The 14,685-nt window shown below is 40.9% G+C and overlaps 1 protein-coding gene across 1 annotated transcript in view; it reads left to right on the top strand.

The window, feature by feature from the left end:
* Positions 1 to 9,299, top strand: part of kcnd2 (potassium voltage-gated channel, Shal-related subfamily, member 2) — a gene marked incomplete at its 5' end in the record, with an annotated part of 23,057 nt that extends 13,758 nt beyond the window's left edge. The window contains 4 exons of the mRNA XM_079294510.1: positions 4,819 to 4,981; positions 5,634 to 5,729; positions 6,272 to 6,528; positions 9,066 to 9,299. Of these exons, the coding sequence (XP_079150636.1) occupies positions 4,819 to 4,981; positions 5,634 to 5,729; positions 6,272 to 6,528; positions 9,066 to 9,261 (712 nt within the window). The 3' untranslated portion in view covers positions 9,262 to 9,299. The remainder of the gene's footprint in view (positions 1 to 4,818; positions 4,982 to 5,633; positions 5,730 to 6,271; positions 6,529 to 9,065) is intronic.
* Positions 9,300 to 14,685: the final 5,386 nt, after the last annotated feature.

Below are 14,685 nucleotides of genomic sequence, written 5' to 3'. Positions count from 1 at the left end.
ATAATGAATGTAGCTTTTCATGTAGCGAGAAGCATTTCATTTTCTTATGCACCTGAATAGTATGTGTGTGTGCGTGTGATGACTCTTCAGGACTAAAACATGAACTTATTAACTGTGAAGCAAACAGATTTTAGTGGATTCGACAACATTGAGCTTCTTTTCGTCTGTTGGGACGAGAAAGTGCTGACTGCTGCATAAGTGTCATCAGTGTCACACACACACTCTGTTGGGGTTGTGTGTGTGTGTGTGTGTGTGTGAGACACCTTCCCCTGAGGATGAAGGTGATTGTGAGGAAGGTGGACTTCACCTTCATCTCAACCACAACATGAGGATGAATGATATGAGCAGGAGCGCTGATGTTCAATGTGGGAAGTTATCTCTGGATTCTTTGTCTCTCTGTGTCTGTCTCCTGAGTCTCTTTGTGTGTCTCTCTGTGTCTGTCTCCTGAATCTCTTTGTGTCTCTGTGTGTCTGTCTCCTGAATCTCTTTGTGTCTCTGTGTGTCTGTCTCCTGAGTCTCTTTGTGTCTCTGTGTGTCTGTCTCCTGAGTCTCTTTGTGTCTGTCTCCTGAGTCTCTTTGTGTCTCTGTGTGTCTGTCTCCTGAGTCTCTTTGTGTGTCTGTGTGTCTGTCTCCTGAGTCTCTTTGTGTCTCTGTGTGTCTGTCTCCTGAATCTCTTTGTGTCTCTGTGTGTCTGTCTCCTGAGTCTCTTTGTGTGTCTCTCTGTGTCTGTCTCCTGAGTATCTTTGTGTCTCTGTGTGTCTGTCTCCTGAGTCTCTTTGTGTCTCTGTGTCTGTCTCCTGTGTCTCTTTGTGTGTATATCTGTGTCTGTCTCCTGAGTCTCTTTGTGTCTCTGTGTGTCTGTCTCCTGAGTCTCTTTGTGTCTCTGTGTGTCTGTCTCCTGAGTCTCTTTGTGTCTTTGTGTGTCTGTCTCCTGAATCTCTTTGTGTCTTTGTGTGTCTGTCTCCTGAGTCTCTTTGTGTCTCTGTGTGTCTGTCTCCTGAGTCTCTTTGTGTCTTTGTGTGTCTGTCTCCTGAATCTCTTTGTGTCTCTGTGTGTCTGTCTCCTGAGTCTCTTTGTGTCTTTGTGTGTCTGTCTCCTGAGTCTCTTTGTGTCTTTGTGTGTCTGTCTCCTGAGTCTCTTTGTGTCTTTGTGTGTCTGTCTCCTGAGTCTCTTTGTGTCTCTGTGTGTCTGTCTCCTGAGTCTCTTTGTGTCTCTGTGTGTCTGTCTCCTGAGTCTCTTTGTGTCTTTGTGTGTCTGTCTCCTGAGTCTCTTTGTGTCTCTGTGTGTCTGTCTCCTGAGTCTCTTTGTGTCTCTGTGTGTCTGTCTCCTGAGTCTCTTTGCGTCTTTGTGTGTCTGTCTCCTGAATCTCTTTGTGTCTTTGTGTGTCTGTCTCCTGAGTCTCTTTGTGTCTCTGTGTGTCTGTCTCCTGAGTCTCTTTGTGTCTCTGTGTGTCTGTCTCCTGAGTCTCTTTGCGTCTTTGTGTGTCTGTCTCCTGAATCTCTTTGTGTCTTTGTGTGTCTGTCTCCTGAGTCTCTTTGTGTCTCTGTGTGTCTGTCTCCTGAGTCTCTTTGTGTGTCTCTGTGTGTCTGTCTCCTGAGTCTTTGTGTCTCTGTGTGTCTGTCTCCTGAGTCTCTTTGTGTCTTTGTGTGTCTGTCTCCTGAATCTCTTTGTGTCTCTGTGTGTCTGTCTCCTGAATCTCTTTGTGTCTCTGTGTGTCTGTCTCCTGAGTCTCTTTGTGTCTTTGTGTGTCTGTCTCCTGAGTCTCTTTGTGTGTCTGTCTCCTGAGTCTCTTTGTGTCTTTGTGTGTCTGTCTCCTGAGTCTCTTTGTGTCTCTGTGTGTCTGTCTCCTGAGTCTCTTTGTGTCTCTGTGTGTCTGTCTCCTGAGTCTCTTTGTGTGTCTGTCTCCTGAATCTCTTTGTGTCTTTGTGTGTCTGTCTCCTGAGTCTCTTTGTGTCTTTGTGTGTCTGTCTCCTGAGTCTCTTTGTGTCTCTGTGTGTCTGTCTCCTGAGTCTCTTTGTGTCTCTGTGTGTCTGTCTCCTGAGTCTCTTTGTGTGTCTGTCTCCTGAGTCTCTTTGTGTCTCTGTGTGTCTGTCTCCTGAGTCTCTTTGTGTCTCTGTGTCTGTCTCCTGAGTCTCTTTGTGTCTCTGTGTGTCTGTCTCCTGAGTCTCTTTGTGTGTCTGTCTCCTGAATCTCTTTGTGTCTCTGTGTGTCTGTCTCCTGAGTCTCTTTGTGTCTTTGTGTGTCTGTCTCCTGAATCTCTTTGTGTCTTTGTGTGTCTGTCTCCTGAGTCTCTTTGTGTCTCTGTGTCTGTCTCCTGAGTCTTTGTGTCTTTGAGTCTTCTCTGTGTTCAAGGTGACAGTGAAGTTTGTGTCAGTGACTGATCACCTCGTCTCTGAGGCAGCCAATCAGAGGCTGCAACCTTGTCTCAGTGTGTGTGTGTAGTATGTAGTGCTGGGCAAGTTAACGCGTTAATTTCGCGTTAACGCATTCATTAATTAACGCCGACAATTATTTTATCGCGCGTTCACGCATTTTTTTAAATAAAAAAAAAAACCTGAAAGACAAGAGACAATACATATACATAACAACAAGAGGATACTTTAAAATTCATTGTTGAACTTTGCCATGACAATGAGATTAATCACGATTAATCGCAAAAAACCCATGCGATTAAATATTTTAATTGTTGCCCAGCACTGATATATATATATCGCATTGTTATGGCAAAGTTCAACAATGAATTATAAAGTAGTGTATTGCGCACTTTTATTTTAAGGTACTGCTACATGAACTAAAGGGCGATAACATTTGGTTCACGAGATGCAGCATGTTTCATACTTAATGTGAATGTGATTCATACTTTGTTGGCATCTTATTCTGAAAACCGGATGTTGGTCTGAATAAACCGGATGTTGTCTCACGTTAATGTTTCCGCTAACTTTCAAAGTCCTTCGCTCCCGATCTGTGCGTTTGAATGCGTTTACGGTGAATGTCAGCGTATAGCTGCACTAACATGTGAGTGTCTGACGACAGGATGTTTGCTGGCTTTATCCCACTGTTCTTGTCATCCTCTTGTTGTTATGTCTATGTATTGTCTCTTGTCTTTCAATTTAAAAAAAAGAATTATCATAATAATAATTATAATAATACATTTTAAAAATGCGTTAACGCGCGATAAAATAATTGTCGGTGTTAATTAATGAATGCGTTAACTTGGTCAGCACTAGTACATATATGACTAATACAGATACCACACCACAATATATTACGATGTAGTAGTACAGTGTATGATGGTACAATGAAACATAATCTGACATAGTACAGCAGTATATCATAGAATATACAGTAGTTTATGGTACAGTTTCATATTAATAGCAATAATATTAACAGTGGTCTTCCTCTGGGGAGCATGAATATAAACATCAGCTGATATTTATTATAACTTTATTGTCTTCAGAAATTCCAACAGAGCAACATCTACCGGAATGTGTTTAGTTATTTTATTTTGAAAATCTAAATGTGAAGTAACAGTTTTAGTCCTATAGTGTGATGAAGATGATGATGAAGAGGAGGAGATGAGTTTTATTTTCATAAAACAAGTGAAGAAGAGAGCAGCATGATTAACAGAAGGAGAAGAAGATCTCTGGCTCCTCCTTCTGGTCGATGACTGAACTTCTTTTAACACAAAACGTTGAATCAGCTGCTTTTTTCTGCTGATTCTCTAAAACCTAAATAGTGTATTTAGTTTAAACATTGAGTTTCTGTCAGCAGCAAATAACTGAACATTTATTATTCATAAATACATTTAAAGTCCTCAACTCTGTGATACGAACGGTTTCCTTTGGTTTGAAACATGAACAAATACCAACAATGAACTGTTGCTGTTTTTATCATGCAATCATTTACAAGAAGATCAAATGTGCTTCAAGGGAAATTTAAGTAATCTGTTTAAAAATGAACTCAAAAGAATAAAAGACATAAAATGAGACTTTATCTGTCTAGTTAAATTGAATTAAATTATACATGAACATAAAGTGAAACTATGTCGTGCAAAAAGAAAAGAAAAGGACCAGTTCTTCAACTTTAAAACATAAAGTACAGGTATAACTATAATGAATTAATTCTAATAATAATAATACGGGTTATTGTTTCTGATTAATAATTCTGTTTATTAGAGAGTTGAATGTTTCCGAATGTCAACAGTCTACAACTCAGAGACGGTTCAGTTTTAAGTGAAAATCAAACTTTTATCACTTCAATAATTTATCAACTCTAATTTTCGTTGACCGATTTAGAGTCTAATAGACCATAAAGCAGGGGATGCTTTAGGGCGGGGCTACACAGTGATTGACAGGTCTCTAATATACCATAAAGCAGGGGATGCTTTAGGGCGGGGCTACACAGTGATTGACAGGTCTCTAACAGACCATAAAGCAGGGTATGCTTTAGGGCGGGGCTACACAGTGATTGACAGGTCTCTAACAGACCATAAAGCAGGGTATGCTTTAGGGCGGGGCTACACAGTGATTGACAGGTATCTAATAGACCATAAAGCAGGGTAAGCTTTAGGGGCGGGGCTACACAGTGATTGACAGGTCTCTAACAGACCATAAAGCAGGGTATGCTTTAGGGCGGGGCTACATAGTGATTGACAGGTGTCTAATAGACCGTAAAGCAGGGTATGCTTTAGGGCGGGGCTACACAGTGATTGACAGGTCGACACCAGAGGCGTTGTCCTTTAACTCTTTCGTGTGTTTTCACTTCATGAAGGTTCTTATAACATTTTGGTCGCCTTCTGGTCGTCTCTCTCTCTCTCAGATATGGCGACATGGTACCAAAGACCATCATGGGGAAGATCGTGGGCTCCGTCTGCTCTCTGAGCGGCGTATTGGTCATCGCTCTGCCGGTTCCCGTCATTGTCTCCAACTTCAGCCGGATCTACCACCAGAGCCAGAGAGCCGATAAGAGACGAGCTCAGAAGGTGAAGACCACAAACCGAATTCTTTAAAGTTTAGTTTGAAACATCAGAAGGAAGAAAGACAACAAACTCAGGCAGAGTCTCTTTTAAATGTCCCCAGAAGTAAGATACAGAACTTCTTTTAGCTCCTCATGAGTCCTGATCATGACTTCATTTGGAGTCCACAGAAGTTAAGATACAAGACTTCTTTTCGGGTCCTTTGGAGTGTGGTTTATGACCTTCTTGGCCCCCCGGTGGGACCTACAGGCAGTCAGTCTAGGGCCGGTTTTCCGATTCTAGGTAACCACCCTACTTCCTAGAATGTCTCACTGTTCCTTTAGAACCACCTGAGCTCCTGACTCCACGATCACAGAGTCTTCAGTCCTTCAGTCCGTCCGCCTGCGTCACATTCAGTCTGAACCCCTGAGCAACATGAGTACGGTGGCTCTCTTGGGTCAGATAAGGCTTGGTCAAAACAAGCAGAAACACCGGCACATTTAGGGAAGCGGCGATTAAGCTGCTGAACAGCGGCCGTCACTTTCTTACTAACGGTAAACCAGGACGGGATGAACCTGGACGGTTCTGTCTGAAGAAGGTGGTGAGAACGTTAGCTCTTATCCATGTGTGTGTGTGTGCTCACAGTGTGGTCATGTGATTTGTTGTTTGTGTCCTGAAGGCGTCCAAGGAAGCAGGACAGGCGCTGGTGTGTAAGGCCAACCCCAACTTTGACATTCATCACAACCACCTTCTGCACTGTCTGGAGAAAACCACGGTGAGAACGGAACATTATACACAAAGACACACACGCACACTTTAACTTCAAAACACATCCACAAAGACACTGCACGCTTAATAAGTAGCAGCCACAGTTTTCAGTCATCCATCTTAAATGTAATAAGTACAGTCGTCTGCATATTAAAGACTTCATACGGACACATTTGAGGCGCTGTTTTAAGTCGCCAAAGTCGCAGAGCCTCACATTCTACAGAGTGCCTTTCGTACTTTCAGCTGTTAAATCACAACCAGAATCAACTTTATTGGACATGTATGAGTACGCAAAGAAGGAATTTGCCTCTGGTTTTTACGTTTCTCTCAACGTACAGAATATACAAATAAACAAAGAAAATAAGGACAACAAAGTAGAACATAGGTAAGCGTAAACATTTAACGACTATGGACAATATATTATATATATCCAAAAGTATATATATGAAGATAAAGAACAACAACAATGACATGAATGGAGGTAATAGTGCAGAATGACGTTTAACCCCCTGACAACCTCTAACATCCGGACCCTCGTTTCTACCTCAGAACCACGAGTTCGTGGACGAGAAGATGTACAAGACGGGCTGCAGGGAGGTAACTCTGGTGAAGCGGCCGTCTCACTCCTCTTCCTCCTCTTCCTCCTCCTCTGTCTCCACCTCCTCGCCTCACGGCTTCACCTTCTGCTGCGCCCGCCGGAAGAGGAAGACCTTCCACGTGCCCAACTCCAACATGTCTGTGGGTCTGCACGGCAGCGTCCAGGAGCTGAGCACCATCCAGATTAAGGAGAGGCCGCACACCAATAGGTAGGAAAGAGGTGTGTTCAGTCCGAGGAAGAGGATTTTAGTGGACAATGACGAGGTTGCAGAGGTCCTTAAAGAGGGGTTCTAGAGGTTCGAATGATCTTAAGGTAGTTCCCTTTGGTGCTTTAAGGGGTTCCAGGGGTCCTTAAAAAGGTACCTGATGTCCTTGATGTTTTAGAGAACGATTATGGAGTACTTATTACTACGACTTATGACTTGTAAGCTTTATGTTTATTAAAGTTGAGTGCGTGAATCTGGTGAACTTTGAGAGCAAAATGATTCAGCTCGATAAAGTATTTAATCATAAACACATTGGTTTCATTGATATGAACGGTGATGACACAACAGATGTGGTCCGTTCTGGTGGTTCTGATGATCCTTAAAGAGTTCCAGAGGGCCTTGATGGGCTTTTTAGAGCTTCCTGTGAAGGTTGTAGAAGTTCTTAGGGTGGTTTCACGAGTCCTAAATGAGATTTCAGAGGTTCTTGATGTTCTTAAGAAGGTTTCAAAGATGTTTCAGGAGGTTTTTAGAGCTCATTGTGAAGGTTGGAGAAAAAGGAAGTTGCAAAAGCCCTGATGAAGATGTTGGGAGGTTCCAGAGGCCCTTGATGAAGTCCTAAACGTGGTACTAGATGTTGTTGACGAAGTTCTTGTGATCCTTGAGTCGGTCAAAAGGGTACAGCACAGCTCAAAAAGGTTCCAAGGGTTCTTTTAGGAGGGTTCAGAGCCCCAATGCTGTACAGGTCTTGAAAAAGGTGTTAGAAAGGGTGCCATTGAGGGGACGGGAGAACAAGTTATTCGAAGAGGTTAATGACCCATAAAGAAGTACCTGGGATCCACAACGAGGTTCTCGGGACAAGTGATGATGTTTAGAGCTCCCTGTGAAGGTTGTAGACGTTCTTAGGGTGCTTTCACAAGTCCTAAATGAGATTTCATAGGTTCTTGAGAAAGTTTCAAAGATGTTTAAGGATGTTTTTAGAGCTCATTGTGAAGGTTGTAAAGATCATGAAGCTGTTTCAAAGGTCCTTGAGCATGACTTAGAGGTTCCTTCAATGGATTAGTTAGGAGGTTTTGGAGGTTCTTGAGAATATGTCATAGGTACTTAAGGGGGTAGTCGAGAAAGTTATTTAAATCATGGCTTTGCTCCAAATAACCAATCAGAGAGCAGGGAATTTCCATTCTAGGGTACAAATAAAAATATATATTCATATTTGTTGTGATTTGTTGTTGATGCTCAGTCCCTCCTGAATCCGTTCGATGAAGTTTTAGAGAAGAACTGAGGAGACGATCCTGTTTTAAACCTCTAGATAAATGAAATGAAGTTATAAACAGTGACAGTTGGAGCCACACACTCTCAGACACACACTGTGTATATAAACACGTGGCTCCAGAGATCATGTGACACAGCGTTCCCATGGAGAGTCAGGGAGCAGGAATCCAGACTATGTCCGGCTGTGGGAGGTCTGGAAACTTTCTCCTAAACATGGACAGCTGGGACAGCAGCTCGTCTCTATAACGGCCTCCAACTGTTTCAGCCTCATCGTGTCCCCTTCCTCTCTTCATAACTTCATCACAGTCTTGCAGTTAAATGGTCTGAACGTCCTGAGTCTTTATCTTCACGAATACGGCCTCTTGTTTTGTGTTCAAATTCATGAATAATGAATGAAGCTGGATTCACATGTTGTAAAGAGGTCACGGTGTGGACGACCCGCTGCTCCTCACAGACGTCAGCACGATATTCATCAGTTCTTCTATATATATTACACTATCATTATGAATATGACGGTACAAATGTGATGTGTTTCATGTAAACATCATATTCTGTTTGTATATTCTGAATTATGGATGAATGGTGTGATATGTTGATATTGTTCAGGTTCGAGGATCATTCTTTGGACATGTATACAGCTCATTCACTATATATATATGTGTATAACTACACCCTAAGAAATGTGACCATTTGTTACTTCAAAAAATGATGGCAACAAAGTGACACGTTATATAATTGAATCGATTTTAAGTTCTACAAATTTGATTAAAAAATAAGTAATTTAGATTTACTAAATATCTGGATGAACATGATTTGGATTCACTTAAAAAAACAAATTATATCAACTTATATTTTAGCACATTCTTTGCTTAATTCAACACATTTAAATTGCTATTCTTATTTATATGTACCTAACTTAATTCTTTTAAGTTGAAATCATTTCACAAGACTCAAAAAATCTATTCAATGATATTATTTGCCGCTTTGTTGCCATCATTTTTCTAAATCTAATCAACCAAATATCATGACTTTTTGGTGCCACCGTTTAATTCATTTGATCACCACAGCCAACAGTTTGTAGAGATGATGTCCAGAAGAACAGAAGGAAAAATATCATGAAGGACTTGGATATCAACAGGTTTCTGGATATGAACAAATATCTTTTAGAGAAGCTGTTTGAAGCAATGCAAGAATTCAGACCTCTGAGCTTTTAACTTCTTTCATTTAGTAAATGTAATCGTCTGAAATCTGTTTCCTTGTTCTCTCTGTAGTCGTTCCAGTCGATCCAGTCTGAACGCTAAATTTGAGGAGAGGGTTCCTCTGAACTGTGACCAGTCGTACATCACCGCCGCCATCATCAGCATGCCGACACCGCCGCCACCGTCCGGCACCCGACCCGGACGCAACTCGTCATCCGGCCCCATCGACTACTCCCAGGCAAACATCGTCAGGGTGTCCGCACTCTAGTCTTCCCCCTCCAACACGGAAACACAACCCACCCAGCGGTCAGGCATCAGGGGGGTCGGCGTCCCCGCTCCACCATAGACTCAGAGGGCCGGGGTTTGGATCACGTGTCCACGACAGAGGTGACGGGTTAGCTACCCTAAAACTCAGATAACTCCTCTTTGGATTGCTCTTGTTTTCTCTTCTGTCTTCTAGGAAGGATTTCTATTCCGGCAGTCGAACATCTGAGGAGAGAAAATGGCCGACTGGCTGACGACTGATCTCTTTATCCCAGAGAAATCTAAATCATCACCACGGCTGTTTTTACAATCCTGTATGTCTTTAAATTGAATGTCCTTAAACACAAAGAAAGCTGATGCTGACGTAGATTGTTAGAATGCAGTGTATAGGAAATGTCACATATTTTGGGAAGTACTGTTAACCATCCAACAGCTAGTTTCAGTTTGCCAATAGCCTAGCTTAGCACAAACACTGGAAGCAGGGGTAAACTGCGAGCCTAGCTCCATCAAAAGAAAACAAACCACCTTTCAACAACTGATTTACAAGTTTTATCTTGTTAGCTAACATGCTAGTCACCAATCAATCCAAGAGTCAGCTGGGTTTAGTTGACTGGAGCTAACGGTGAGGCCTTGAAGCTAACTCTGAACTAGCTGGACTGTAAAGCTAACTCTGACCAAGCTGGACCGTAAAGCTAACATTGAACGAGCTGGACCGTGAAGCTAACTTCATTCATGGCTTTGTCGCCACGTTATAAATGTCTAGCATTGAAGAAAAAGATATATTACTGTCATGACCTCTGCTAAGCCAAAAGAGAAAAGTAGAGTCATGACGTAAAGATAAAGTCCTCTGACTGTGAGCTAAGCTAGCTGTCTTCCAGAGCAAACGGCTAACTAAAAACTAAAATATCAAATTTTCTATTTCTACTCCAATAAACAAGTTAAAACATAAGAAGATAGTTTGGAAGTTGTTGGAAGGCTTTTTTTTACTGTTAGCTTTCACTTAGCTAGGCAGTTAGCCCGTCTGTCTCCGAGTATATATTAGCCATGATTCAGAATTATCATACTTTGTATTTTTATGTCCTGGACAACTTCATTGTGTTTCTCATTTAAATCATCAATACTTTATGGGATAGTTTGTTTCTACATGAATTACATTGTGTTATCATTATCATACCTTTTCTACATCTAAGAGTCACTAAGAAAATCAAACATCAGTGACCGTCAGTGTAGTTTTTACTATGCAAACCTTCAGAGGACTTCGACCACCACTGAGAACACTGAGGTCATGTGGTCGGTATTTTAGAATTACGCATAAAGTTAATCACATATTCGCTCATTTCATATTCAAGTCATTTTTTAAAACAACAAAAGACAAAGACAGGATTTTGAAAACAATTTCAAAAGACAGCTTTGTTCCTGAGAGGGTTTATAAAAGAAAATATAGTTATTTGTTAATCTATTTACTTTTGACCTCACAAACAAACACGTACTAAAGTATGAGTTCTGCATCACGGCGACGTAAAATGTTTAACAAATGTTCTTCCCAAAACGACCTTTAAAGGTTCAGTGTGTAGGATCTGGCGGCGTGTAGTGGTGAGTTTGTAGATTGCAACCACCTGAAACTTGTCCCGTGAGCCAAACGTGTAGAAAACGACGGTTTGGTTTGTCCCTTCTGGGCTTATGTAGCAAGATAACGGACTCCATAAAGAGCACCTGCGCCGTAACTAGATACAAATGGCTCATGCTAAGCCTACGAAAACCACAATTCTTATTATACACCAAAGAAAACAGACGTATTAATATTATAAATTTCTGCCAATGGATGCTACACACTGCTCCCTTAATCAGTGGAGTCAGTGGAGGAGGTTTTGTATGTGCAGATAAAACCTTTGAGCATGTTCAGTATCTCCGTATGTTTCCATGATGCATGCAGATCTGAGTGAATGAGACCCTGCTGCTGTGATTTCATGGAGTCTGAGTCTGTATATATTCCTATTTTTTACTCTCTGCTGTACAGAAACACATCTGAAAAACACTGATGTCAATTTGTGATAAAAGGGAAATGTTTGTTTTTGTCGTTGCAGCGCAGCTTTTATCTTTGTTGTCTTTTGCCTCCAGGTTTTATTTCATGCACATGTTGCCTGAAGTTATTGTTCTCTTCTTAATGTAACCAGGGTTAAAGCACTGTGTGGGCTGGATTTTACTGATTTCAGGGAGATTCAAGGATGTCTCGGTAAGATTTAAATATCAGACATTGTACTGTATTTAATATAATTACTATAGCAACAATAAGTCCCATAAAACAGAATTAATAAAAGCTCTGCACCCATAAAATCAAGCAGGATGTAAACTGTTAGCTCCATCTCAGTTTTCACTTATATTTAATGAGTTTACGATATCAGCGAGTGTATGTCCAGACAACACAGAAATATTGAGTGGTCTGAACTCAAACTACCGAATGAACAGTTAGCTCTTTAAAAGAGAGAAATTACACTGTAGTTTTAATGTTTTAAGAGTTAGCAATCATTGCAAACGTTTGCTAACACAATGTTAAGTCTGATTATTTATTAGCTAGCTTTAGCTGCATGCGTTAGCCAGTAATAAATGTAGCATTGACCGCGTTGAGCAACAGAAAAAACGAATTAATCGTCTGAAATCCCCAGTTACACTTTAAAGCACATCACATCAATATTTGTACGACTTTAATCAGGATCGTTGTACATTCAGAGACGAGCAGCAGCTTTTCCCGTCAGTCTGGGAAATTTATAACGTTAGTTAACGTAGCATTAGCTCAGTGGCTAACAGACTGATTGAGAGCTGACGTGACTCACCAGCACTTTGTCATTACGACCATAAGTAGACACCCACAGAGCAGTCGTCACTAAATGTCAGTACAGTTTTATATGTAATTATCAAAATAATTTAAACATAATTTGACAGGTGTAGCTGCATCGCTAAATGTGAGCGAAATAAAATACAATCTTATTGATTGAGACAGCTGAGGGAGGAGTTCAACATTTGGGAAATACTCTTATTGTTCAGATGGATATCAACGTCTAATATCTGTTACGTTCAGAGCTGGACTTTGCTAGCTTAGCTTAGCGCTTGTTCCAGAACTCCCTCTAATTATATTTGTGTGCAGACTAAACAAGTCTGACTCATATAAATTAGTGACATTAGTTTTATGTGTATTTTTAACCTCACACAGCTAGGCTACCTGTTTCCCCTCTGCTTCCAGTCTTTATGCTATGCTAGGCTAACGTAACAATCCTCTTCTCAGCAATAAAGCCAACGAGTATTTCCTAAAAACTCTTTTAACGATTCCTTAAACTTCCTAAGACACCAAAGTCTGTTAATATTTGGATGCAGTCTTCTGCTAAAGTCATAAAAGATATTTTCCATCTAGTGTGCACAGGTTATTAATCTGTACAAGATATAAATAATTCAGGGTGATTTATCTGAGTGATCTGTAGGTCTGAAGCCATCGGGACAAATGGGGGAACTCTAAAAAAGCCTACTTGTCTTTTCTTTGGGATAAAAATGGTTGAATTGAAAGAATGTTGTAACACCTGAACCTTCTTCTTCTGGTGGATTTTATTGACATGGACTCATCTCGTGGCCGTTTTCTAGTCCTCAACCTGGATTTAAAGTTTGTTTTCAGAGTAAAAAGCACATTTCAGCTTTGAAGCGTCAAACATTCGTGGACGGCTTAAAAAAATTCAGCATCGATGCAAAAAGGTTTTAACGACGGATGTCTCATCTTCTAGAGCTGGAACTTAATCTTCAACTTGATTAAAAGCTGATTTCTTTCTTTCTTTAACTTAATTTTGGAGTGAAAATGCATCCATCACTGCTTGATAATGTGACATATGCAACCGCTTTCCTTTTGTAAAGATACCTTTTGAATTTAGGGAAACGGGGAAAAAAATGATAGAAACATATTTTTAAGGATCATATTGTTAATTGCTGGTTGTAAAATAAATAAGGGAAATTATTATGATTACTGTTGCGAGTGCACGTGTGCTGTAATTGTCATTGATGGTGTCGTAAATCATCTTATTCTTTCAGTAGTTTCCATAACAAGTTGTGTCTCATGTTAAAGCCCCACATGATATTTTTCTAAAGCGTTCCAACATGCATGAGAAGTGATTAAAGGATTTACTTGTAAATTGAAGTACTTCTAAGGATGATAATTCTTATGTTTGATTTGTTACCGCTTGCGTTTGTATGGATTAAAAACATGAATAATTGAGGATGGTATTGAAGAAGAGAAGCTTCTATGTTTTAGTGCGGTGTCTGAGTAAATAAAACATTGTCCTAAAACACTCTAGCAAGTCTGGATGTCTCCTTCCTCTTTGATAACTCTTATAGTTCATGCTGGTTCAGGTTTATAGTTGGGGCTGGTTCAGGTTTATAGTTCGTGCTGGTTCAGGTTTATAGTTAGGGCTGGTTCAGGTTTATAGTTAGGGCTGGTTCAGGTTCATAGTTAGGGCTGGTTCAGGTTTATAGTTAGGACTGGTTCAGGTTTATAGTTAGGGCTGGTTCAGGTTCATAGTTAGGGCTGGTTCAGGTTTATAGTTAGACCTGGTTCAGGTTCATAGTTTGGGCTGCTTCAGGTTTATAGTTAGGGCTGGTTCAGGTTTATAGTTAGGGCTGGTTCAGGTTCATAGTTTGGGCTGGTTCAGGTTTATAGTTAGGGCTGGTTCAGGTTTATAGTTAGGGCTGGTTCAGGTTTATAGTTAGGGCTGGCTCAGGTTTATAGTTAGGACTGGCTCAGGTTTATAGTTAGGGCTGGTTCAGGTTTATAGTTAGGGCTGGATCAGGTTTATAGTTAGGGCTGGTTCAGGTTTATAGTTAGGGCTGGTTCAGGTTTATAGTTAGGGCTGGTTATAGTTAGAGCTGGTTCAGGTTTATAGTTAGTGCTGGTTCAGGTTTATAGTTAGGGCTGGTTCAGGTTTATAGTTAGGGCTGGTTCAGGTTTATAGTTAGGGCTGGTTCAGGTTTATAGTTAGGGCTGGTTCAGGTTTATAGTTAGGACTGGATCAGGTTTATAGTTAGGGCTGGTTCAGGTTTATAGTTCGGGCTGGTTCAGGTTTATAGTTAGGGCTGGATCAGGTTTATAGTTAGGGCTGGTTCAGGTTTATAGTTAGGGCTGGTTCAGGTTTATAGTTAGGGCTGGTTATAGTTAGGGCTGGTTCAGGTTTATAGTTAGTGCTGGTTATAGTTAGGGCTGGTTCAGGTTTATAGTTAGGGCTGGTTCAGGTTTATAGTTAGGGCTGGCTCAGGTTTATAGTTAGGACTGGCTCAGGTTTATAGTTAGGGCTGGTTCAGGTTTATAGTTAGGGCTGGTTCAGGTTTATAGTTAGGGCTGGATCAGGTTTATAGTTAGGGCTGGTTCAGGTTTATAGTTAGGGCTGGTTCAGGTTTA

Source organism: Melanostigma gelatinosum (assembly GCF_949748355.1).
Source record: "Melanostigma gelatinosum genome assembly, chromosome: 22".
In the NCBI taxonomy this organism is placed as follows: domain Eukaryota; kingdom Metazoa; phylum Chordata; class Actinopteri; order Perciformes; family Zoarcidae; genus Melanostigma; species Melanostigma gelatinosum.
This window is presented reverse-complemented; position numbering and strand designations above follow the sequence as displayed.